This window comes from Callospermophilus lateralis, chromosome 5, assembly GCF_048772815.1.
Source record: "Callospermophilus lateralis isolate mCalLat2 chromosome 5, mCalLat2.hap1, whole genome shotgun sequence".
NCBI classification, from domain to species: Eukaryota; Metazoa; Chordata; class Mammalia; order Rodentia; family Sciuridae; genus Callospermophilus; species Callospermophilus lateralis.
In genome coordinates, this window is record NC_135309.1 from 36,459,031 (window position 1) to 36,483,526 (window position 24,496).

The following is a 24,496-nucleotide window of genomic DNA, read 5'->3' on the forward strand; positions in this document are numbered from 1 at the left end:
AAATGACTTCAACCAATTGGATCAGGATGGACACCTGGCTCAAGGTGGGATTCCTACAGCAAGGGATTGGACCTCTAGTAGGAGTTTGGGTCACTAGGACATGTTGCAGCACCCAAAGCAAGATGAGATAGCAGTTATGAATGGCCATTCCTACCACCTGTCCAAATTCCCTGAGTAGGATTTAGAAGTTACTGAAGGACACAGTCCTATCGGATGGAACCACCTTAGAAGAGTGGACCCAGAGGGGTTCAGGCCCTGGTGGACAAGTCCTGGGGTCAAGAGAGGTGACTGGAATGGAATATCCACAGGACTCCTGCATCTGGAAGTATCCCAGATGACACTCAAGAGATCCTAGCTTCATCCAGCCCCAACCCGTTCTCTGAGGGCTTCAGACCAGCTGAGTCCTGGGCCAGGACAAAATTGTGACACTAGATCTGCCCTTGGACCCCTGTGTTCTGGGGAGGAGGTTAGCTGGACTTGGATAACAAGTACCCTGCACTGGGAAGAGAAGTGGCGGAGGCAGGGGCTACTTCTTCATTTATTACTCAATAAATAGACCTAATTTTCTTTGGGCTGAAGTTGAACCCTTAATTTAGTCATTATATCTTTTCTGTATTAGGAAGATCACTAACATAGCTGTTTAATCCCTCCTGATAACTCAGAATCCATTCTGCAACAGCTGATCACTCCCCGCCCCCACCCTGCTCCATCCAACCCTCACACCCCAGTGGTCCTCAAGCTCCCAGAAGGGAATCAAAGATCCAAGCTCTCCTTAATCACGTGACTAAGCTTAGAACAGGGCTGGAGCACACAGCCCGGTACTCAATGGAGATCTGTTGATCTCTAAGATTTAAGACACTAGGTGTCTCCAGCTGGCCTGCTCAGAGACCCATCTGGGCAGGTTATGAGAGGTCAGAACGGAAGTTCTGCTTTGGGACACAAAGACATAATCCTAAACCACCCAAGCACAAAGCAGAGGAGCCCATTCTTCATCGCCACATGCTAATGTGAAAAGAGCAGCATATGTGACAACCAAACAGAAGAGAGCGGAGGAGGAAGAGGAGTCACCAAGGGGCATAATTTAGCAGCACTCCAATTGGAACATCCGCCTGGTGGTCCCTGTTGTGTGACATCTCCCAGCATCCCCCACGTGGAAGTCTATCTGCCTAGAATGGATGCACCAAAAGTGGCCTCAGCAGAACCACAGAACTTGAGGTCTTTTCTAGGGAGAGTCTTCAAGCGTGTTTTAAATGTAAGGCTAGAAAGGATAAGAGGAGAATGGTTCTGCTTTCTTTAAAAGCAAGCTTTAAGTGACAGCATGAACATGCTTAGAAGTAATCCTAAGTGAACATGCTTAGAAGTAATCCTAAGACTAGCATGAAGAAAAGCCATCAGGAGTCTCATATCTACTAAATGACATTGCAGAAGGGACTGTTCGTGCCACCCTCTAGCCCTCCCGTCCCTTTGTTAGGGGTCAAGAGCTACTTCCACTGACCCTGAAAATTCTAAGCACAATAGAGCATTCTGACTGTTGTATGTCACAATTCTCTCTCTGGGTTCATGATCTCGGCAACGGTCTTATGTACCCACAGTAACGATGATGGCCTCTTCCCAGAGGGACAACCAAAGCCAGGTGGGCCTCACATATCACTAAAGGAAAAGCAGCTGAGTCAGGGGTCCTGCTCTGTCCCTCCACATGGCCCACAGGACTTTTTCAGCCTCTACTACTTCAGTAACGAGATTGGGAAGGATATCTTCCCCTGGGGTCTCTTCTGTAAGAAACCTGCCTAAACTCTACATGTTACCAAAATAAATGATTAAAAAAATGGTTCACTTATATTACAGATTGGATCTTGAAGGGTACTTATAGGGGTTCTGAGATTACAGACACAAAACCGCAGCTCTGACCACCGTATTCTGAGCACCACTCTGTACCAGGCACCACCCGCACACATGTTAGTCATTGTGACATCTCTGAAAATGGGGGCTCTTATGCCCTCATTTGACTCATGGCTAACCTGACAGGAAGTGACCCTCAGCCACACACTGGCAAAGGAAGAAGCAGATGTGAGCCACTGGCTCTGTGACTTGATGGTACCCTGAGGCAAAGGCAGTACTGGGGACTCCTTGGGTGGGCAGGAAGCTTGTATAGTAGGGGATTCAGTCTCAGCAGGAAAAGTCAGCTAGGGCCTTGTTGAAAATGATAACCAATAGCCTGGAGGAGAAAGTGGGCACATAGAACATCCAGGGTGAGGGTCACCGGGAGTGGAGGACACAGCAGCCACTTCTCCTTAAGAGCTGCAGAGCTTCCCGTGTCAGGCACTGTGGCAGGAGCAAGTCCGCCAGCAGCTGAGCAGCCACCAAAAGCACAGAGGAATCTGAGCAGAGCGGGGAGAGGATGTGCATCAGAAGAGCAGGCGGAGTTCTGGAGGTCCAGGTCCTCACCAGGGGTGAAGCGTGAGTGGTCATTGTAGTGCCTGTCCCCTCAGAGACTGGATGTTTCCCAAACAGGCGGTAAATGGACCAGCAGGGGTGGTTCCCAGAGCCACTTGGCAGGATAAATTCCCTTTGCAATTCTTAAAGAGCAAGCGCGCGCGCACACACACACACACACACACACACACACCACACTCCTCTCTCTCTCTTTCTCTCACAATCCAGACCCCAAATAATATGAAAACTCAAACTTTCAAGCACTTTAACAAAGGCAACAACGGCAGCTTTCATCTGGCTAAGACTTCCAGAAGGATTTTGGTTTGGATGCGAGGCCTTCTTGGAAAGCAGAGGAACAGGAAAAACTAAGGGCTCCATCTCGAGTTGCGGTCACAGCCGTCACCCAGAACCCCCACAGCCAGAGGGGAGAGAACTCTCTCACATGGTGCACCCCTCTGCCCCCCTCCCCACCACCATCCAACACCAGCCTGCCATCCACACTGGTTCTGCCTGTTCCTTCCCTGGGCAGAGTCAGGCTGCAACAAACCCTTGGGTTGAGGGAAGACCTGAGCCCCACAAGCCACCAGCATCGCTCCTACTTTTCCTATCACTGGAGGAGTAAAGCTAAGCTGCTTTTTATTTGAAGGACACAGCTGGGGTTGCGGGAGCTCCAGGCCTTTGGGAATGCCTCATGCTGAAAGGCACATGGTCACCTTCCCAGGAACTGAGGCCCAGTCAGATGGCTTCTCAGTCACTTAGCTTCCTCCACGCAATACTAATGTGGTGTCACCCGCTCAGAGCACATCATCCCATGTCCTCCATTTCTGGAGCCAGTAGCCTCCACCTCCTACATGGCTAGTGACAAGACAAGGAGCCTCATAACAGATACCACAGCAGCAGAGGCAGAAGAACAACAGCTGTGGTCTGATAGGACGAGAAGCCGAGCCCACCAGTTGGGGGCCTGTTGGAGTCTGTCTGATACAATGTGACATTCGCTTCTCTCTAAATGGGAAGCAGAGCCATCACCCACAAGTCACGGGGGATAAATCAAGCAGATGATTGGGGCTTGGCAGATCTGATGCTCCCCACTCTCTGACAAATGGAGATTGTAGCCCCATCATCCACGCAGGTCCTGATGTCCTGATTAGGAGTCTGGGAAGCTTCCTAAAGGAGATGGATTATTTAGCAGCAGAGGCATAAATAGTTAGATGAGTAAATGCTAAATTTAGAGGAAGAAAAATAATGCTTTTCTGTGAACTCATAATGCTTATTTTCCTGGGTCACAGAATTTTTCAAGGCCAATTAAAACTCTGTCAACTATGATCTCAAAATACTAAAAGAACACACAGTCTGCTGACTGGTAAAGAGTTTGGAAGGGCCTGTTGGGAACAGAGATAAAGGAGAAATATCCAACACAAAAAATGTAAGATTGTAACTTCCTCTGCCCAAGAATAAAATGAGACCTAAAAACAAGACCACCAGACATGGTGATCCGAAGGGCTTGGTCGAGCCTGGGCACAAAGAGGTGGATACTATGGTGGATGTGTATTGTGAGTGCCCTGTAGCATGGGCTGTGGCAACCCTCAACATTTAGAGTTACCTCCCTTGAGATTTAAAATCACTCAAAGACCAGTCAATAAGGAGCACTAGGTTCAAAGATCCAAGATGACCTGTGTACCTGCTTGAAAATAGGGAAAAATGACTATGGAACCCAGGGGGCTTAAGTTTTTTACCTTTCTCTTCACCTACCATCTTCCCTCAGTCTTGTTGAGCTATTTAGCAACAGGAGTACAGCCTGCCTGTTTTTCTCACTTTCTTGAGCATACCAAGCATCATCACATTCACAAAAGCTGAAGGGCCAAGATCAGCCCAACTAGAGTCCTCCTTCCTGCATATGCACATGGGAGAAGGAGGTTGGGACTTCTCTAAGGGTTTTCTTCTGCCAAGCATTCCCTGGAATGGGAAGTATTGGCATCACCTGGAACTTATGAGAAATGCAGACTCTCAGGACCTGCCCTCAAAATCTGTACTGTAACAAGAACCTAAGCAGCTGGCAAGCATGCTAAAGTTTGTTAAGGCTCTGGGGCAGACTCAGGATGCACTGGGGCAGGGCACAGCACATGCTAGCTCTGTCAGTAGGGACACCCTTGGAAGGATCTGCTGCCATCTTTCACCTTGAAAATGATGGATGTACTCATCTGCAACAGGGAGGTGGCACTCTCCCCACTTTACCTGAGAAACTAAAATTCTCATCTTGTTTCATGCTTCGTATGTTAAATGTCCCCCAAAAGCTTATGGATTAAAGACCCCCAGCTGGTGGCACTATTGGGAGGCAATGAGAACTTCAGGAATGGGGCCTTATGGGAGAAAGCAGGTCATTGGGGGCATGCCCCCCACCCCAAGGGAATATTGGGACTCCAGATTCTCCCTATCCACCTCAGTCTCTGCCATGATGCTCTGCCTCACCACAAGACCATGGTCCAGGGGGCCAAGTGACCATGAACTGAAGCCTCTAAAACCATGGGCCAAAATAAATGTTCCCTCCTTAAATTTCTCCTAGGGATTTTTTTTCACAGTGACAGAAAGCGGTCTAACAGACCCTGACACCAAACAAAGTCAGCAGAGAGCCATGTCAAGAGCTGGGACCAAGAAGAAGACCCTGCCAGGGCACCATACCTGAAGTCAAAATGCAGATCCTGAAGAACAGGATGCATCTAGCAACCCTAGAGCCATTCCACCCCGTGCTGAGGGACGTCTCCCAGAGTCTCGGATTCTTTGAAGGTTTTGAATCCAGTACTCTTTGAGTCCATACTCCAGTCCATACAGTAGTGCTTAGGAAAGGCAATACTTCAGAAATACATGAGAGATGCTGGCAGACCAGAGCTGCAGGTGAGATGTAAGAGCACACCAAGCACCCAGCATGAACCCATCTGTTCACAGGCAGGAGGGAGCTTCTTTCCATGCCCATAGACAGGCTGAGCACAAGGGTGATTCAAGACACTCAGGGGTGGACCTCAAACCCCACAGACCACCAGCAATTCTACCCCAAGAATCCCAGGAAGGACTTTGCTAGAAAGGATGGGTAGCATTTTCTTAAAGACAGTAAGATGTATAAGAATAAAGAAATATTTTTTAAAGATTAATATACACCTGAATGCCCCACCAAGGCAGGAAGAAGCCTGAGAGCTTTAGGGAGTCAACAACTTGAAGCTGCCCTGGCAGGGACAGGAGTGCCATCTCTGCATTGTGTCTGGGGCCCACACCTGCAAAAAGGATTGGCCTGTCAGGGGAGGACCAGTGCTTTCTTAGGCTGACCCCCTCATGGTTTGGATGTTAAATGTCCCCAAAAGCTGAGGAGGAGAATGTGGTCTAGGAAGTAGGCAAACCATAACGGAAGTTAACTGATATCACCTTCCATGTACATACACCCCTTATAATCTTTGAGAAAGTTTGCAAATATTGAAAACATGAGGCATCTGATCCCAAAGCACAGGTCTGTAAGCCCCAAGGCATATGAAGAAAACAATTTTAAGAGGAATAAATATTAGCATTTATTTTTATAGTTGCTTAGTATGTAACAAGAATCATGTAGAAAAAGTTAAGTGAAATTCAAGAAGGGTGGGTAAGAGTATTTAAAGATCACCCAGCAACTGGGTCAGACACTGCTGCTGGAACACTCAGGGACAAGGAGACCTGCCACAAATCCCTACCTTTCAAGAGTAGGCTAGCTCTCTGTGTCTATCACCACATCACTTCTCATGTTTTGCTGATTCCTTGGTTCCCCAAAATATAAAATTCAAATATTGACTTTACTACAGGTTCAGTATCCTTATCTGAAATACCTGGTACCAAGACTGTTTCAGATCCTGAAATTTTTTTTTAATATTTGCATACACACACACACACACGCACGCACGCACGCACGCGCGCGCGCACACACACACACACACACACACATCTTGGGAACAGGATCCATGTCTAAACATGGATTTCATTTGTTTTACATACATATAGTCTGAAGTAATTGTATACAGTATTTTTAGTGCACCTGCATTTGGACCACAAGTATCTCACAAGGTCAGGTGTAGAATTTTCCATTTGTGGTGTGGTGTTGGCCCTCAACCAACATGTCATGTCAAATTTCAGATTTTCAGGTTAGGGATGCTTAGCCTACAGTATATTAATCTTAGCCAGAGTGTTGGGGAAAGGAGGAGAATATAATGATATTTTAGAATTTCAATAAGTTGCATCTCTCAGAATTGTTTCCTCTGATTCCAGAATTGTATTAGCATTCGAAGCCACGTTTTCCTCCTCAGCTCTTATTAAAGAAGCACTCCACCCAGCTACATTTCTTTTTATCTACATCTGTAAAATGATAAACTCCTTGAAGCTACTTCAACTGCAGTCTTTGTACATAAAACAATAATTTAATAAAATTCACACTTGCTATAACTGCTTTAAAAGTATGCGAACACACGCACATTGGTCATTTAATCCTTATTTACCCTTAGGACGTTCAAGTAATTGGTATAATAACTTTAAAGACAAATCAAATCTTATTAATGCTTTCTAAGTACTTCAAACATCTTAATGAATATTTTGTGAGGAACTCCTATCAGGAAGAAAACACTCATGGAAACATTTCAATATTTACTGCTAAAAAAGTCAAGGTTTTTTTTTTTTTTTAACTTATTTTGAGTCTCAGGAAGCTCTGGTTTTGATTCTTCTAGGAAATAAAGCTGTCTGAGGAAACTGCCTAAGGACTATAATTGGGTCTAGACAGTGAGTTATAGGTATGTTAATAGCTCACAGCCTGCAGGGAGACCATTCTCATCCCCACCAGAAACAAACCTGCCAGGTGCAAGAGGCAGGTCACCCACTTAAAGACCTGATGGTCTAGTCTGAATTTTGGAAGCTCTCATGACCAGGATTGAGTGCTGCATTAAGCCTTGATTGACATTGGAATTCATGAAGCCTCTATTTTCCTCATAAAATTATTAGACACAGGGAGGAAGAGGAAAGATAAATAAGACAGGCTTCACCCACATGCTAAACTAAAAATATCAAAGGAAGAAGAGAAGAGAAAAAGGACCAAGAGTTCAGAAAAAGGGACCAAATGTGACAAAGAGCGGTCAAAGAAGTTTCTAGAGAAAAGGTAAGAACCAGAATTTACCTTGGAGCAGATATGTGAAAGAAGGGACAGGGTGGCACATCAGGACCCTAGTGAGTAAGGGCACAGGGGACATGCATAGTTCGTGACCAAGTGCATTAAAACAAATGTCTTGCTCACTGGAGCTAAATATTTACAGAGACCATCCTATGTACTAGGACCATTTACATTATCACCACTGCATTCATCGTGGATAGAAACAGACTCAATGAGTAGAAGTTAAAACACCTCAAAAATGAAATCTAGAGCCAAGAAGTATGAGCAGTTGTTCCTGCGTTTGGAAGAGACATCACTTCCCTTGAAGCAGCCACTCAAGAGGTTAACAGTTGAGGGACGGAAATACCCCTAACATAAAAGTCTTCCTTCCTTGGGAGGAGGAGCAGTGGCTGGTTCTGGTTGGTACACAAAGTGTTAAGGTGTAAACAGCTCAGATGAAAGGGCCCTAGAGGTGATTTTAACTTACCTTCCATTTACCTCCAGCTACATCCCACCTTAACTGGCTTGAGTCTTAATTGAGATAAGTGATTGAAGACAGTGAGCCAATGAGCCCCTACAATAAGAAGCCTGAGCCTCTCTGTAGGTTTGCCATGCTGTTAACTACTCCACAATAAAAACAAAACAAAAACTATTCCACATGTAACTGTAGGATTTCAGGGATCATTTTTCCTTTGTCTGGAATATGAGTCTAATGATTAAGCCCTTCCCACATGGGAAAGCTGTTCTCACCTGCACGTAGGCCACCAGACTTTTTCAAAGGAGCATTAAGGTGTGTTCTTCGTGGATTTAGATGGGAGAGATAGTGTTTCTATTTAATCATCAGCAGGTCACAAAAGCACACCACACCAACCTCAGCAAGAAAAGTGTATGCTAAATTACTTCTGAAGCTCCCCAAAGACTAAGGTTTGCAGTTTGGGGATTGCATGACAATTAAGTAATAATGAAAGAGAAGTCATGTCGTTTGAGCAAATAGTGCATTAATCCTACTCTACACTCTGTACCGTTATTCACTCCCTGGCAATGTTGACTTTTCAAGGTATTTTTTATTTCTTTTTCCTCAGGACAGGATATAAGTATGGAAAAAAGGATACAAGCATGCATTAAGTAAGAAAATGGAAGTAAGAATGCCTGAAAAGCTCCCTGAGAATTAGTATCTGTCACTGCATACAGAAGATCCCAGTTGGTTTTAATGAAAAGGTGTAAGTCATTTCATAAGGTTTAGCACACACAAGGCATTTTCTGAAGAAAACCTGCATCCTTGTGAACCTCTCCATGAATTCATGGGGCCCACTACCCTGAGCAGGGCGAGGTTGCAGTTTATGAATCCTCTCCAGTACTTAAGACCAGTTCACTAAGCAATTAGCGATATAACCAGACCCTCTAGGGAGGTATTTAAGAACAAGTTTTTCGAGCACTTTAGAATCATTTATATATACCTAACATGCCATTAATCATTCTTATCTGTTCATTAAACCAGTCTCCCTTAGGATCTTGACTTGCCAGTTCTCTCTCAGCCTGGTTCTTTTTATCTATATACCTGAAAAGTCATCCATTTCTTTTTAAAATCTACTTTATAATTCAAATACTTCATTAGTTCGCATGGGTGTGTTCCACCAATTAGTCTGCATTTTCAGAGTTGTATTAAATATACAGAACGGCCATTCTCTTGAGAGTCTTTGTGAAAGACTAACCGTGTTAACTACAGCTTGGAATGAATTTGTAGTGTGTGAGATACAAGCCTCGCGTCTTCATCAATTCATGTTGCCGCCTTCTGTCCCCTACCACCAAAAAGGAAATGCAATTTTAATTCACACAGTGTTTTAACTGATCTCAACTAAAGGTGGAAAGGAAATCAGATACTATAACGTGGAAAAGCAATCAGCTGGCAATGTCATGTCAGCAGTGGTTTGAACATACCTCTGCCTGTGACTCCCTCACAGCCACGTTCGGGTTTCTGCTGGTTCCTGGGTCCATCCATCCCAGCGCAGCTGGCAGAGAGAACCCAAGCAGTGTAAGATGCAGCCAAAAGCTTCCTGGTTTCATTTTGTTCAGTCTGTTGAGAAAATGACAAACGTCTGGCACTAAGTTTTGCAGAATGCATAACAAGTCACAACGAGTTAGAACGTGTTCAGAATCAGATTAACCCGAGTTTAAAGCCCAGCACCAATCCTTCTGTTCCACTTTGGAGAAGATGCATGAGTTCTGTGCCTTAGTTTTCTCACCTCTAAAGTGGGGGCAATACTGTGTACCTCATAGGGTTGCTGTAAGAATCGAAGATGCTGGTGTCACACACCAGAACTCTGTAAATGCTGGTGGGTACGTAGAGTTCCACTTGGAAATGCCATCTGCCACTACATGGATAAAAACAAACCAGAAAGAGACAGCTTGACTACCTGCATAAGGCATGTTCATGCCTCGGTTTCCCCAGAAAGCATTTGGGACTACACACACAATTAGTGCTCAAAAAATGCTCATGAGGAATTCTGTTAATTTGTGTCAACTTGATTGTGGATTACACCTCAGTTTACAAGATGATGGACTTCAAAAATGGCATCATAAGCTCCTTTATTTTGGTTTGAAAACCAGTAATGTTTGTAGCTGAATAAAAGCAATGAATGAAAATGGAATTTCAATAATATTTAAGGTGTTTCCTGAGACTCCCTTTCTAACATTATTGTCTAAAGACCTTCAAGAAAAGAGATGGGCAATTCAAGTTAATCAAATAATTACATGGATAAAACCATGGATTGGCTATCAAGAATGTTTAAGTTCCTACCATGTGCTAAGTAAGCACTGTGCTAGGATAATGAGGACATGGACTATGCAATAAGTCCAGTTAGCTGGACTTTCTAAATAAGAGATTTTCACTGTGAATATATTCCAACCATAATTTTAGTATCTGTCTAAGAGCCACATAGAACTCACAACACAGTACCCACAGCTCTTACTCCAGGAAACTTGAGGGGTTATTGATTTCCGCATGCAGCACACAATTTAGTGCTTAATTACATGTCCTGTACCCTGATCCTGGCTGGTGAGATGAAAGACACAGAGCTCTTTGGAGACCAACACCTGGTGTGACCTGGCCCAGGACTAAGCCACAGCAGGTGTCTGAGTCAGAAACAACTGGGTGTTTGTGAGACTTTAGAGCTTGAGAAAGGAACAGCCTTGAAGGATGCCTGCTCTAGACAAGGGGTAGGGGCTGTCACCATATTACTGGTGCTGTAGCTAGGGTTACTAAACAAATACACTCCTGTCACATCTTGGTTTCTTTTGGCCGCCTTCCACACCCAAATAGAGCTGCATCTTCATGTTTGCTTTATGTCCCAAGTTTGAAACAGAAATACCCACAGGGAAGAGAAGTCGGATTAAAATTTATGGGTATGTAACACTGGCCTATGAAAAGGCAAGATTGTAAGAGATGATTATCTTTTTAAAAAAGATGTCTCCTGGTTTCAAAAAGAGTCCAGAGGTTTCTGCTCCTACATCTATTTCTTCAGTCATTCATCTTTGACATCTGTTGGCAAAGCTAAGGTACTTGGGAAGTAGTCTAGGGGGCCGGTCAATGTAATCTGAAGGTCACAGCCTCAACACCTGCTCTGCACCCTGAAGACAGCAGAGTAGAGTGGCATGGCACAACTTCCGCTTCTGCCTGGGCGTGGCCTGTAGCATTAACAGCTGCCCGGGCATGGCTTGTACCATTAGCAGCTGCTGCCCAACTCTGTGCTCCCAATTCCAGGGCTCTGGCTTAGGTGGGTGAATTCTAACAAGGATGAGGAGGAGTTGGGGAAAGAAACCATACGCAGGACTAAAAGAGAGTAAAAATATCTTTCCCATATTGCAATGGTTTTTCTAAAAATAAATAGGGCAACTCCCTACTCCTCATAAATTATCTTCTTATGAACACACAGACACATTCCAGAAACTGCAGATTTTGGATTTTTGTAATTTTTAAAAGCCAGCCAGAGTATCTCAAGCTAAAACTAAAAAGACATTGCTTCCTGCTTTTTAATGAAATTTCACCTACTTATCCAATATCAAACATTGCTCATGGGGTAAAGCACACATATTAAAAGTCTCCTTTTCTCACTTTTCATGCCTCCTAGCCCAAATAAACTAAAAACTGCAATATAATCAGAATTTATTCTGGTTAACATACAGATGTCAATTCCTGGAGTTACGAAATAAACAAGTTACAAAGTCCAGTATTGAATTTTCAATTTGCCTAGTAATCTAAAGCCAATTATGTCTGATGTTTTATTATTCATGGATAGCTTCAAAATAAAATCCTTTCATTTCAATTGTCATTTTGGCAAATACTAAATCACTTCATTGAAGAGGTACCTTCAGGGTGTTAACCAGCTGGTTTCTGAACTGTGTTTCAGAAACCCTATGCTCAGCCCCTGCTTTTTACCTGGAGTTGCCACTGGTGTTATCTGGTTTGCATTGAGGCTCCCTGTTAAGTTAGTTTTTGAAGACAGGGAAAACAGGAACCAGGCTAATCCCTGAGATACTCCTAGGGAGCTTCTTTGTAAAAGTGAGGTCTGCTTGGCCATCACCAGCTCTGATTTCATTTGCACAGTGGATGTGCTTTAGATGTCATTTTATACTTATGGTGATTGACAATTCACTCCATCTATGGCAGCAAAATCCTAAAAATTTATAACTCGAGTTTTATGACAGACCGGTTCATAAAAAGAATTAATATTAGGTCTAAATCAATTTTGATGATCTGTCTAATAACCAAATAGAGACTATCTATTTGGTTAACACTTACATACCAATTACAATGTGTCAGGCACTGTTCTAAATGCTTTAGAGGTACTAACTCATAATCCTCTTTTTCTACTCCATGAGGAGGGCAATGATTATCTCCCCTTCTGATGACAGAGGAAACAGGGTGACAGTAAGGTTAAGTACTCTGTCCAAGCAATGTGGGAAATAAGTGGCAATGTTGAGATTCCAAGCCAGGCAGGTGGACCATGGTGCATACGCTTAACCCCCATCCTATGCTGCCTCTCGACCCTTAGCAATATTTTATCTTGATAAACAGTTGTTTTGGGTGTGATGAGGAAAATCTATATAAAGCAAGATTGGCAGCTCTGAGTCCCCAGTCTCTCCTTGCTTTAGAAATCTGCCAAGACCTGACCTCCTCGAGTTAGCATGGCTCTACTCAAGGCAGAGCAAGGGGAAAGAGCCAAGTCGTTGCCCTGCCCCAGGGCAGGGGCCACTTGGTACACACTCCTCATTGCTGCTTTATTTATAGGCCAAGAAAAAAAAATGTAGTAAAAAAAAAAATCCATGATAAAATTCACAGAATTTTGGGCAGCAAAGATGCAGGATGCCCCTTAGCTCACAAGAAGAACCCGTAGCTTTGAGAAAGTAGATTTGTTACCAAATTAATTACTTCTCAAGGTCAAATAGCCCCATGGGGTTTCAGAGTGAGGAAAATACAAGAATGTTCCCATTAGAGAACTGGGAAGGTGCCATTCATAAGGTCACACACTCTGTCTTTCAACCTGGAGCTCCTTTTGAGATTAATTTAGGTTTAAAAGTTTCACTGGATCCTGAGTCCTAAGTATTAGTTAGTTATAAAGCCACCCAGGACTGTCCTCAAAGGAAAACTTGGAACTACCTTTCCTTCTAAACAACTCAGGAAGTGCAAGTTAAGACATCTTGTTTGGCAGAGGTCCTTAACCGCTTCCTCCGTGGTTTTCCACAACACTTCTACGTGCCCAGGAAAAGCAAGTGCTTGCCTGACTGCTTCCCACACCATCACCAGAGACCACAGGGTTGTGGAAGTCACCAAGCCAGTGGCCAGATCTAAACTAAAACCCCAGCATCCTGCCTTCTGGGCAACTCTTTCATTTCTTACATTATTGCAAATTTACATACAGCGTATAAATTTGCAGGCTCTGCCTAAATAGATAGATTTCACTTTTTTTGGTTCTGAAAGAACCCTGCCAGATCGCCTCCCCTCTCCTTGTGAAAAACCACAGGATTTTCTGATGCTCTAAAATAAGGTGATCTCTGTGCTTTTTTTTAATTTCAATTTTAGAGGCATTATTATGATGTAACATTCCAAATGCCAACTTGCTTTGAAAAAACATAACATAAAAATGCAAATTGTTAGAGGACAAATAGATATTAATATGAATAATTTGAGATCTGCCCCTCCCAGAGAACACACACCAGCATATATGCTATCTTTATTGAACAGAGTCAGTGGCCAAAGGAAAGCACAGACATTACATTGGCAATGGGTTTAAGTCAACTCTTTTTTTCTGGGAGCCAGATCTGCTGGGAGGAGTGGGAATTCTGGCCCTCAGGATTTGGGGGACATTGTTTACTACTTCTCTCTCTTGCCCTCTCTTCCAGAACATGGTAACATGTCCAGACCAGTAATTATGGATTAGCCATGCAAATAGCTTTTCTGGTAGAACCAATGTTGCCACTTAGCATCTTTGGAGAACAGTCAGATTTGTGACCCTGAGGCATCTGCATTCCCAGTCTTTCCAATGGAAAAAGTGTCTGCTGTAGCAGATCACTTTAAGTGTGTTGCATGTTAGCAATCAACAGACGGAAATCAACCAGGGAACACCAAAGCCCAGCAGTCCTCTTCTACATGTCCACCAATATTGAAGGGGGCAAGTATCAACCTCAACCTGAAACTAGTAGGCTATCTGGAAATTTCTTCTGAAAGGCTTAGGATTCTAATTTTGATCTGTGAGTGTTTTTAGGAAAAGTGGCTCATATATTCTAAGATAATCCCTAAAACACCAAACCAGAAAAAACAGGTCTAGAAATATATCAGATTAACCTTGTAGCAAGCCATAATGAAGTTTGATTGTATTTTCTATCAATTATCTATTCTATATCTTTCACCATTGATAAAGGAGATGCCTAAATGTGAAATGCATAAATCTGTGGCATTCCTATTTACCACTAAGCTTAACACACACATGGCTTCCAATAACCCTTACCTCTCTGATCTTAGATTATATATTTTAAGTACTATGTTCTTTTGACTACAAATCTATTTTATTTGACATTCCATGCTCTGTGTTATGCATTAAGAGACAGAAAGTGTAAGAAAAGATATGCTCTTGAAACAACTGTCTAATCATTAACTTAGGAAGCACGGGGTAGGGGTAGGGGTGACCCCACATAAGCAACATAAAAAGGTTGAGTTTGCAGAAAAAAGAGAGACAATGTATGAATCTAGATAGATTTTATGAAATCCTTACCACTTCATCCCAATCTCTAAAATGTGGCCTACAGTCAAACAAAAGACAACAACATAAGGTCACTTAAAAAAAAAAAAAAAAAAAAGTCCTATAGTCCCTAGTAGAAAGGAGTAAAGACTAAGTGAGTCTCAGCAGGAAACTCAACCTTTCCTTTCTTTACCCACCTACAGCGCATATAGCCAGAGGGATAAAAGTTCTCCTAATGCACAGAAAAATAAGCTGTCCCCTCCCTGGATGAAAAAAAAAAAAAGCATTTCTGGAATTAACATAAAATTCTAAGAGTGGGGGGAAAAGCTACTGGGACAAATGTAATGAGGAATTTTAATACATTACATCAACTGGACTATTCTCTTGCATGAATTTTAGCTCAATCTGAAGTCCTGGGAGAGGGTGTTGTCTTGTTTTCTAACATGTGAGAAAGCAAGCTACCATTCAGCTGAGGATGGCAGAAATGGGCTGGTGGTGCTGCAGTGCCTCCTCCTGCAACTGAGCCAAGAAGCAAACCTGAGTCTTGCAGGTTTTGACTCCAGGGCTGAGTTACTGCTTAACAGATGCTGGGGCTCTGGTGTCATAGAAGCCACATCATTCATTCCCCTGACCATTTGCTTCCCAGGTGAACCTTCTATTGTGCCACTGCACAGATGCAGAGCCTGTCCTGGAAGCCAGAAGGAGTCACCTGAGAAACTGGTCCATTCCAGGGTTAAGAAGACACTGTTAAAAATCATCTCTGGCTTCCTCAAAGGCTGGTGGTAGGAAAATAACTTAGGACTTTTAAGAATAAAAGTCCTAATCTTTTTCTGATCCCTCTTCTCCCACCCCCTGAGAGAATGGTGGGGATCTTGGTGCACGTTTTGGCTAGCAGTTTCCTTGTCACCTCTTATTGAAATCCCGTTTATGTTTGCCCAGAGAACATGAATGCATGTTGATATCTCAGGGTCCTATCTAGTACAATTCCTGGCGCACTGGTTTGCAACAAATTTGCTAAAGGAACAGACCAAATCTGCTGGCGCTGTTTTTTACTCATCGGAAACCTCGGCGGAAGCGACACCTAGAGGGGAGCAAAGGAGAGGCTGCGGAAGCGCTATTCATCAGTGTCGGGGACAGTTATCAGGAGGGAAGTCTGCTGGACAGCGCATCTGGAGACCAACTCTCTGAGCCCTGAAGCCGACCTGACCAAGCTCAACTCTCCGGGAACTTTCAGTAGACCATTAGGCGCTGAACTGGATGCTCTCTAAGTTCAGGGCACCTTGTGAAACCCTACTGCTGGTAGACGGTTTCTGCTTGTGCAAGAGTTGCAGGACACGCAGTCCTCAGGTGGCAGGCCTCAGGCGAACCCGCGTGGGGCGCCGCTTTGTCAGCTGCAGGGATCCCTGAAGGCTCACACCCAGTTGTCCCCAAACTCAAGCCAGCATGCGCCTCAAAGGGAACACTCTGCCTGCATCCCCTAGGTTCCCCTGAAACTTGGAAATGATTTCTTTGCTGAAGCAAAGAGGGACAGAGATCACTCACACTATGATCTCTCTTAGGGCCAAGCCCCCAACCTGTATTTTAGATCAAACGGCTCCCTGGAGACTCCCCAGAGGGTTAACACCAGCCGCCGGTTCTGAAGAGCTATCCGCCGCGCAGAACAAGAGCTGCAGACTACCCAAAGCCAGGTTCTGTCCGGGTTCCTTCCTCTCCAGCTTCCTCCACTGTGGACCTCGGGATAGTAAGGGCCAGGCGAGACGCAGCAGGCCCTTTAGGCGGCAGCGAGGAGACGTAAGTTTCCTCACAAAGCCGGGAAAAGGAGGTGTTGAGGATGCCCGCCGCGCGCCCCAGCCCGGAGCCAAGGGCACAGGTCCCAGACGAGGAGCTGCACTTCGCCTGGCTCCGCTGAGGCAGCTCTGGGTCCGGAGCCTAAGATCTGCGTCTACAGGGTCTCCCAGCCCGGCGCGGGCTTCGGGCTCCTCTTGAGCGGTTCTGCAAGCCGCCCCGCGCGCAAGAAGGGTCACTCGGCTCCCCCTGCAGACCCAGCCACAAGGCTGAGAGCCCCAGTCTTTACCCCGAGTCTTAGCCCAGACACGGCAGCCCTGCCAAACCCGGGTCCTGTGGTCCCATGCCCGAGGCCAGGCGGGCAAACTTGGCTCTCCCAGCGCGGGCAGTAAGGACAAGCAAGCGTCCGCGGCGGGCCCTGCAACGCGGAGCTGCGGGGCGCCGGGACCCCATCAAGGAGCAGCAGGACCAGTTGGTGGCGGTGGCATCGGTTTGGCACACACACACACACACACAAACACACACGCCCGCGCGCCTGCTTCGGAGCTGTACCCGTTTACCTGAGGCAGCCGGGGCCGAGGGGACGACCAGGGGGCCGGACTCAGGTGGGAGATAGGGAGCGCCCGGTGGCGGCGGCGGCGACCTGTCCCCGCGTCCTTTGATCGGTCTCTCTGGCTGTCCGCGGGTCTCAGGCGCACTGGAGGCTGTTGAGGCGCCAGCTCTCTGAGCCGCCGCTGCCCGCTGCCGTGCCACCGCCGCGGCGGCTGCCCTATTTCTGCCGCCGGGACCAGAGCCCGTGACGTCACCTTCCCGGCCCCGCCTGCCCAATCGCCGCCACCTGTGCGCGCCGCTCGCCTGCCTGCGGGTCAGACCCGCGCGGCGCCCGCGGCAGGTGCGCGGAGCAGCAGGGTGCGCACGCGGAGCGCTAGGACTCCGGGTACGCTGGGGACATCTTTGTCCCGCAGCGGGAGAGGGCAGGGGAGTTGGTGTTACAGGTTCTCGTGGAGCTCAGCAGGTGACAACCTCCTCCTCGGTCCCCCCTCCCCCAGCTCCTTTCCTGTACAGGTTACTTAAGATTGTGTTCCTAGGGAGCATAACTGTTCTCAATCAACGGGTCTCCATCTCTTGTGGAGTCCAAACAGGTCAGCAGACCACACCAAGATACCTGCTCCTGGATTCAAAGTCCGGTGACATTTCCCCTCCATTGAGAGCCAACAATCTGTGAAACAGCAAAGTTTTAATTTCTCTGTTCTGATTCTGACGTTTCTCAACCGCAGAAACTTTTAAGAGATACTGGGCATACAGGAGCAATTCCAGGTGACATTGGTCTAGCCTGACCAAACTGAGACCAGAAGGTCCCTTCTCATCTCTAAAACAAGACGTTTTCTCTGTCCTGGCACTACTCACATGCCTGGGGCTCCCAAACTTTTCTGAATCTCTCTTTAATACTCATCTGCTTTTAAGATCCAAATAAACTGAAAACACCTTTATAACAACCAGCCACCTGCCTCCTAAATAAACATACTGGAGCTTCAATCTGGCATTGAACGAGAAGGAGAGCCCAGCCAGGCTAGCCTGGTGATGGCCAAACCTGGGATCTCTCTTGGCCTGCAGCAGGGGACAGAAGGGCTTTTCTGGAGATGAAGTTAGTTAAATATCAAGAGAAGGGGAAGAATAAGGGCTGGTAGGGAAGATGTATTATATTCGTTCTTTCCTTTGACTGAGCCCCTCCTATGACCAGCCCCTGTGCTGCTTAATGGGGAGACAGCAGTATATGGGCCAGCACAGATTTTTGGTCTGGGATCTAGCCCTCCCTCTACCACTGCCCAGAGCCAGTCATATCCATGCTATTGGTATCAGTTTCCCCTTCTGTAAAATGAGGTGTTGGATAAGATCTGGGTGACTCCTAGGTTAAGACCTAAAAGTGACTTTCCACGAGGATATTATGACTTTTACTCCGAAGGATAAGTACTACTTTATCCTCAGTGACCCCTGGCATTACCAGCATGATGCTTTCTCAGCTTCCAACATGAATCTTTGACAAGGCTACACATGACTGAACCTTTGAGGCTGGTTTGAAGCCAGATTCTCTGCAGCTGGATTTAGGGAAGGAAGGCACTTTTCATCTTAAGAAAAAGAAAAGAAATCTTGGACCTAAATGGAAGCAGGGACATTTGGAAACATCCTGTGCCTTTCTCTGAAATTTAATTCTAAGTCTGTGGTCAAGATGGAGCACCACAGCTTAGTAGCTGGGTTCAGCATCTCTCAGATGTGAAGGTGTGTGGAAAAGCAGATTTCTCTTCTCAGCTCCAAACACAAAGTCCCTGAGTCAGCCTAGTGGCCGTATTACATAATCAAGACAGGACTTTGAGTGGTTTTGTTTTTTAATAACTCAAGGTCGTACGTAAGTCAGGGTCTATAGATTGACCAAGATCAGAAATAGTTATGTTTAATGCAGCAAACGGCACTGTGCTTCTTCAAGGTTCCCAAAGAAGAGGGAGAATGGAGTTGCTGCAAACCAGATGTACGGACTATCCCTTAGAGATAATGCTAACATCTGAAGTGAGCGATTGTGACTACTATGCATAAAATAAGAGTGGAATTAAAAGTCACCTTGGAATAAAAAGGTGAATGGTGAATGACGAAATAAAAAAAACCTCCGGGGAGGCAGCATCAGATGTCAGCAGACTTGGACACCTCTTTGGATTGCCCTGTGCTTTTGCTTCCCAGGGCAATTCTTGGTTTATTAATATACCACAAAGTGGAAAATAGGTTAGATTTCACACACAAAGAATTTCAGAATTTGCCTGAAACCCCGTTTCAGAACTTAGAAGCACACTGCTTCTTAGTAGCCAACCTGGATTCTTGGGGGGGAGGGAATGGTTAAGTTTTGAATTTCACACAATTCTATAAATTTGGAATGGAGGAACTGTGAACGTAAGTTCCGAATACTGCCTCTAGCCCTTGACCTAAATTACTGGTAAGTTCAGCCATACAGATTTAGATGCATAAAGCGATTTTATTAATACTCTACAAGATCAAGAATGCTAAATACTTTTTACCTTATCAGTTTAAATTTTTTTTCCTATTTCAATTCTTTTCAAAGCCACAATCATTTCGATGAAAAAACAGCTACCAAACAATGTGAGTCTCCTATAAATCATCTCAGATTACAGCTGCACATTAGGATACACAGAGATGTCACATGGTCATGGAGATCAGGAGGAAAGGAGGCACTTCCTCCAGATTATACTGGCTGTGGGTCGGGTTATACCTGGGGACCTAAAGGACTGGGCAGAAGATGCCCAGGGATCTGTTAGAAGTCAGACTGAAAAGTCATGAAAGAATGCAGAAAAAGACAGAAAACAGATTTTCTTGTCTCACATAAATTAACATTCTGCAACCTGTCCAAAAATGTCTTTGTAAATCGTCAAACCAAGCCAAGCCCTTTATTGAAGAAGTAGCCTCATGCTTAGGAGAGCCGTGGCCAAGGGGGGTCCCAACATTGGGCCCCTCTCCTGCTTGTGCCCTTTGGGCCCTCTGAGCCTGGATGAATCACACCCTTTCAGGGATTCCTCTTTCATGTGGAAATTGAAGGTGCGTGGAGTGGGAGGCAGTCATTACCAAATAAATTCTTAAGACCATCTTCTATTCTAAAAGTTCACACTTTTATTATGCTTAGCATGTGTAGAAGTTTGGGTTTCTCTGATCTAAAAAGAGCTATGATGTTAAAGGTTTCCTCTAAGTCTAATACTATTAAATGATGATTCATTGACTCATGCAGAAATCCAGGGAACATAGGCAATAAATTCAAAATCCTAGATCTAAAATCACATTCTGAAATAATTGTTTTTAGCTTTGGTTTAGACAGAACAGTGTCCAGTGGAGAGATAAGTATTCATTCAAGACATAACTGTGATTGGGGAAATTTTTCAAAGCAATGAAGAAGTGGTGTAGAGTTGGAATTTTAATTAAGAACTTGGGATAAATGAGAAGATGCAGTGATAGGAAAAGAGTTGTGAATGGAAAAGTGCAGGGAGATGAACAATAAAAGCTTTCTCGAGGGCATTATTCCAGAGACAAAAGTCCCATCAAACTCCAGGGCTAGATTAATGGTGTAAGGGACCCAAGAAAGGCACTGGTGATAGGAAAAAGATAGGCTTCGTTACTCTAAGAATTCAATGTGCACAAGGCAGAATTTGGGATGAGAAGGCCAGGCTTACAAACTTCCAAGTACACACCCTGCTCAGGTAGGAGAGAGGGATGACAGCTGACGCCTAGCAGAAAAGTAAAGGGAAGCGCCAACTTCCTTTATTTAAAAGTGCTATGATTTTGGACATGAGATGTCCTCCAAAAGCTCTGGTGTTTATTCAGGAATATTCACAGGTGAAATGGTTGGACTGTGAGAGCTATAACCTAATCAGTCCATCCTAGTTTGAATGGACTAATTGGGTCGTCACTGTAGGCAGGTGGGCATCACTGGAGAAAGTGGGTTACTGGGGGTGTACCCTGTATATCATCTGTGTCCCTTTTCCCCTCTCTGTTTCCCAGCAGCCATGAGATGAGCTGTGCTTCTTCATGTCCTTCTGCTGTGATGTTCTGCCTCACCTTGGGCCCAGAACAAAGGACTCAGCTGACCACAGACTAAACCTCTGAAACCAGGAGCTCAAAAAAACTTTCCCTCCTCTAAATTGCTCTTTTAAGTTATGTGGGTCACAGTGATTCAAAACTAACACAAAAAGGGAAAACAAAACTCAAAAGTTTTCTTCTTGGGACTGTAATCCTTCTGGATAAAGCATTAGTGTATAAGCTTTTGTCCCCTGTTGATTTTTAGAGAAGACAGAGGTTGGAATTCTCTCTGTGGAGATGCTTGCAACAGAGGAATTACTACATTAGGGGGACAAGAATAAAGCAGACACCGTGAGCAGAGTACTCAGGTGGAAAGTCACAATAGGCCATAGAACATGATGGGGGACTGGCCTGATGTGAACCAAGCCAGTGTGGCTAAGCAGAGGGATCCAGGTGAAGAGCTCTAGTCGACAGAGGGAGAGGCAAGGACTTGAGGCTAAAGAAGGATGTGAGATCTGATTTTAGTTGTAAGCAGGAGCCACTGGAGGATTTTCAGCAAGAGAACGGCATTATCTACTTACTATATATTTTTTAAAATATTTATTTTGTAGTTGTAGTTGTCAATACCTTTATTTTATTTATTTATTTTTATGTGGTGCTGAGGATTGAACCCAGGGCCTTGCGCGTGCCAGGCGAGCACTCTACTGCTGAGCTCCTCTACTATATGTTTTTTAAGGGTCACTCTGGCTGCTATATACAGAATCGACTTTGGAAGAGGTGATGGTGGCCTGTATCAAGAGTGAAAGCAAGAGAGACCAACTGTTCATCTGTGCAAGGATACAGTCCTGTGTAGCCCATCCCCATCATCAATGCCATCACCCAAGCACCTAACATTTATTGATTGATAATTACGCACTAGGCACCAATCCTCACTGATTATATGTATTTCTTCACCTAATCTTCATAACCACACTGTAAGCTCTTTATAAAAAAAAAAAAAAAAAAAAAGCTCAAAGAAAGTACACAGCTCATCTGAGACAATCTGGCTAGCAAATGGCAAAGCCAGGATTTGGCTCAGAACCTGTCTTGGTGTATATGTGCATGGCAGCTGACACATATCTCAAAATTCAGGTCCTACAAATAGGTGCCCAGACAACCTTCTGTGCTGAGCCTATTGTTATATTTACTTAATTGCACTCATCCTGAACCCTTGTCATATGAAATCAGAACCAAGCATGTGGTCTTGGAGACCATGTTGAATGCATACTCAAAACACATTTCCTTCTTCTTTTTCTGCCTATGGAACATCAATTCTGTTCAGGTGTCTCATAGTCTAAGACAGCCATAGAGCTTTTGCTAGAAACTGGCTAGGTGGTGAGCAGGGGGCCCAGGAGTGAGGAGAGAAAGTCCATGGTGGGGATAAAGAGATGTGCAGAAGATGGCACTGCTTTCCCTCTTAATACTGTCATTAACTACAAGGAATTTTAGACATGTTGCAAAAAATTTGTGATCCTGGAAATAGCTAAGCTGTCACATGGAGGAAAGAAGAACAAGGAAAGGGAAGGGAAGGAACCTAGGTCCTTAATGAGCTGCTGAAATAACCAACTTGGAAGCTGTTGTACTTTGGGATTTTTATTTCCTGTATTACTTAAATGCACTGGGTTAAGGTTTTCCATTACCTGAAGTTAAAAAAAAATGGAAAAGAAGCCAAAACATAAATAAAAATATTTGGCTTCAGAAATGCAGCAGAGGAGGCAGGTGTTATTAATACTGATATCATTCCCACTTTGAATGTGGGGATGTGCTGTGAGCTTTATCTGCCAGCCATCCCATGCTAGTCAAAGGTTGAAGTCTCTGGACTCCAACCCAGCGCTTAGATGATGGCAATTTTCAGTTATGGAGAATATGTAATTAAGGACCCTCTATTTCCTAATTGCACTAGATGAAGACCATGGGCACATAACAACTGACACGAACAGGATGCTTTAAAGCTGACAAATGCATACACACACACACACACACCAGCATTGCCTAGCCATATGTGACTTGCAAATGCCTTTCACTACAACCCTGCTCAAAAAAAATTTAAAATAGTTTTGCCATTTTAGTGTAATTTGTGATAAAGAAATGATTTGCAGTTTTAAACAAATTACTTCAGAGTATATAATGTCTCCTAAAATTTGGTTCAATGCAATCAGTAATAATATTCATACTACAGATATTATGGACAAATTTCATTTTGTATCACTTAACAAAATATAACATGTCTGACTTTTACTAAATCCTATGGGGGGAAGAAAGCGTATTTTTCTAACTAATTTGAAAAATGGATGTCATGTCTTCTCTAAGGACTAAAGGTATACTAAAAAGTATTGACAGGCTGAAACTACCTTCCAAGAATTGATGTCTAAAATTCTGAAATTGTATGCTTAAAAAACAGTGCTTTATTTTTAAAATGTCCATGTTTTATTTATAAATGACAGAAGGGGAAGGATTTCAGGCCACTATTTGAAAGCACTCTGCAAATAACACATTGTAGGTGTGGATAGAGCCTTTATTCCCAACAAGTGAAAAACCAAATTGGATGTAATTGTCACCCTATTTTTTTTAACACTGTTTTTGAAATACCAAAGACATCTTGATATTCTATATAAGGATTTTTATCAGATGAATGCAATCTACAGACTGGTGAAGGTAATTTTGAAGCAGAATTGTAGACATGCCATTTTTTTTTTTTTTTTTTTTTTTTTTTTTTGCTCTTAATTATCTTGTATTTCATCCTCAGGCTCCTTACGTTTCTCATCTTTAAACACAGTCTATTATGGGCACAAATCAAACATATATGACTAAGGAGAAAAACAATTTAAAATTTGAACAGACTTGAGCATCCAGCAGTCAATGCTTTTCAGCAAAAAGAAAAATTGAAAAGAGAAATCAGGAGCATCCTTATCTGACCTCCACCTAACCACTGTGTGTTACTCATGGCAGTTAGAAATGAAAAAATTTTTCAATGATATATCACTTATTGATTCCTTTAGTTTGCCTTTTTATCTTGAAATAATCGTAGGTTCACAGCAGTTGTAAGAAATGATACAGAGGGGTCCTGGGTACCCTTTACCTAGTTTCCTTCAATAATAACACCTTACAAGAGGTATGCAGTATCACACAGGATATTGACCTTGATACAGTCAAGAACCTTCCCACCACCTCCTTTTATTCTGCCCCACCTGCTCATCCCCAACCCCTGGCAACCACTGATCTTCTCATTTCTACAATTTTGTCATTTCAAGAAGGCTATAAAAGGAATCACACAGCATGAAACTTTGAG

At 44.1% G+C, this 24,496-nt stretch overlaps 1 protein-coding gene across 1 annotated transcript in view; it reads right to left on the reverse strand.

The window, feature by feature from the left end:
• The window catches only part of Fstl4 (follistatin like 4), a 392,418-nt gene extending 375,179 nt beyond the window's left edge, over nucleotides 1-17,239 (reverse strand). The window contains exons 1-2 of the mRNA XM_076855776.2: nucleotides 17,160-17,239; nucleotides 9,518-9,653 (exon numbers count right to left, since the gene is read on the reverse strand). Of these exons, the coding sequence (XP_076711891.1) occupies nucleotides 9,518-9,643 (126 nt within the window). The 5' untranslated portion in view covers nucleotides 9,644-9,653; nucleotides 17,160-17,239. The remainder of the gene's footprint in view (nucleotides 1-9,517; nucleotides 9,654-17,159) is intronic.
• Between the last annotated feature and the right edge of the window lie 7,257 nt (nucleotides 17,240-24,496).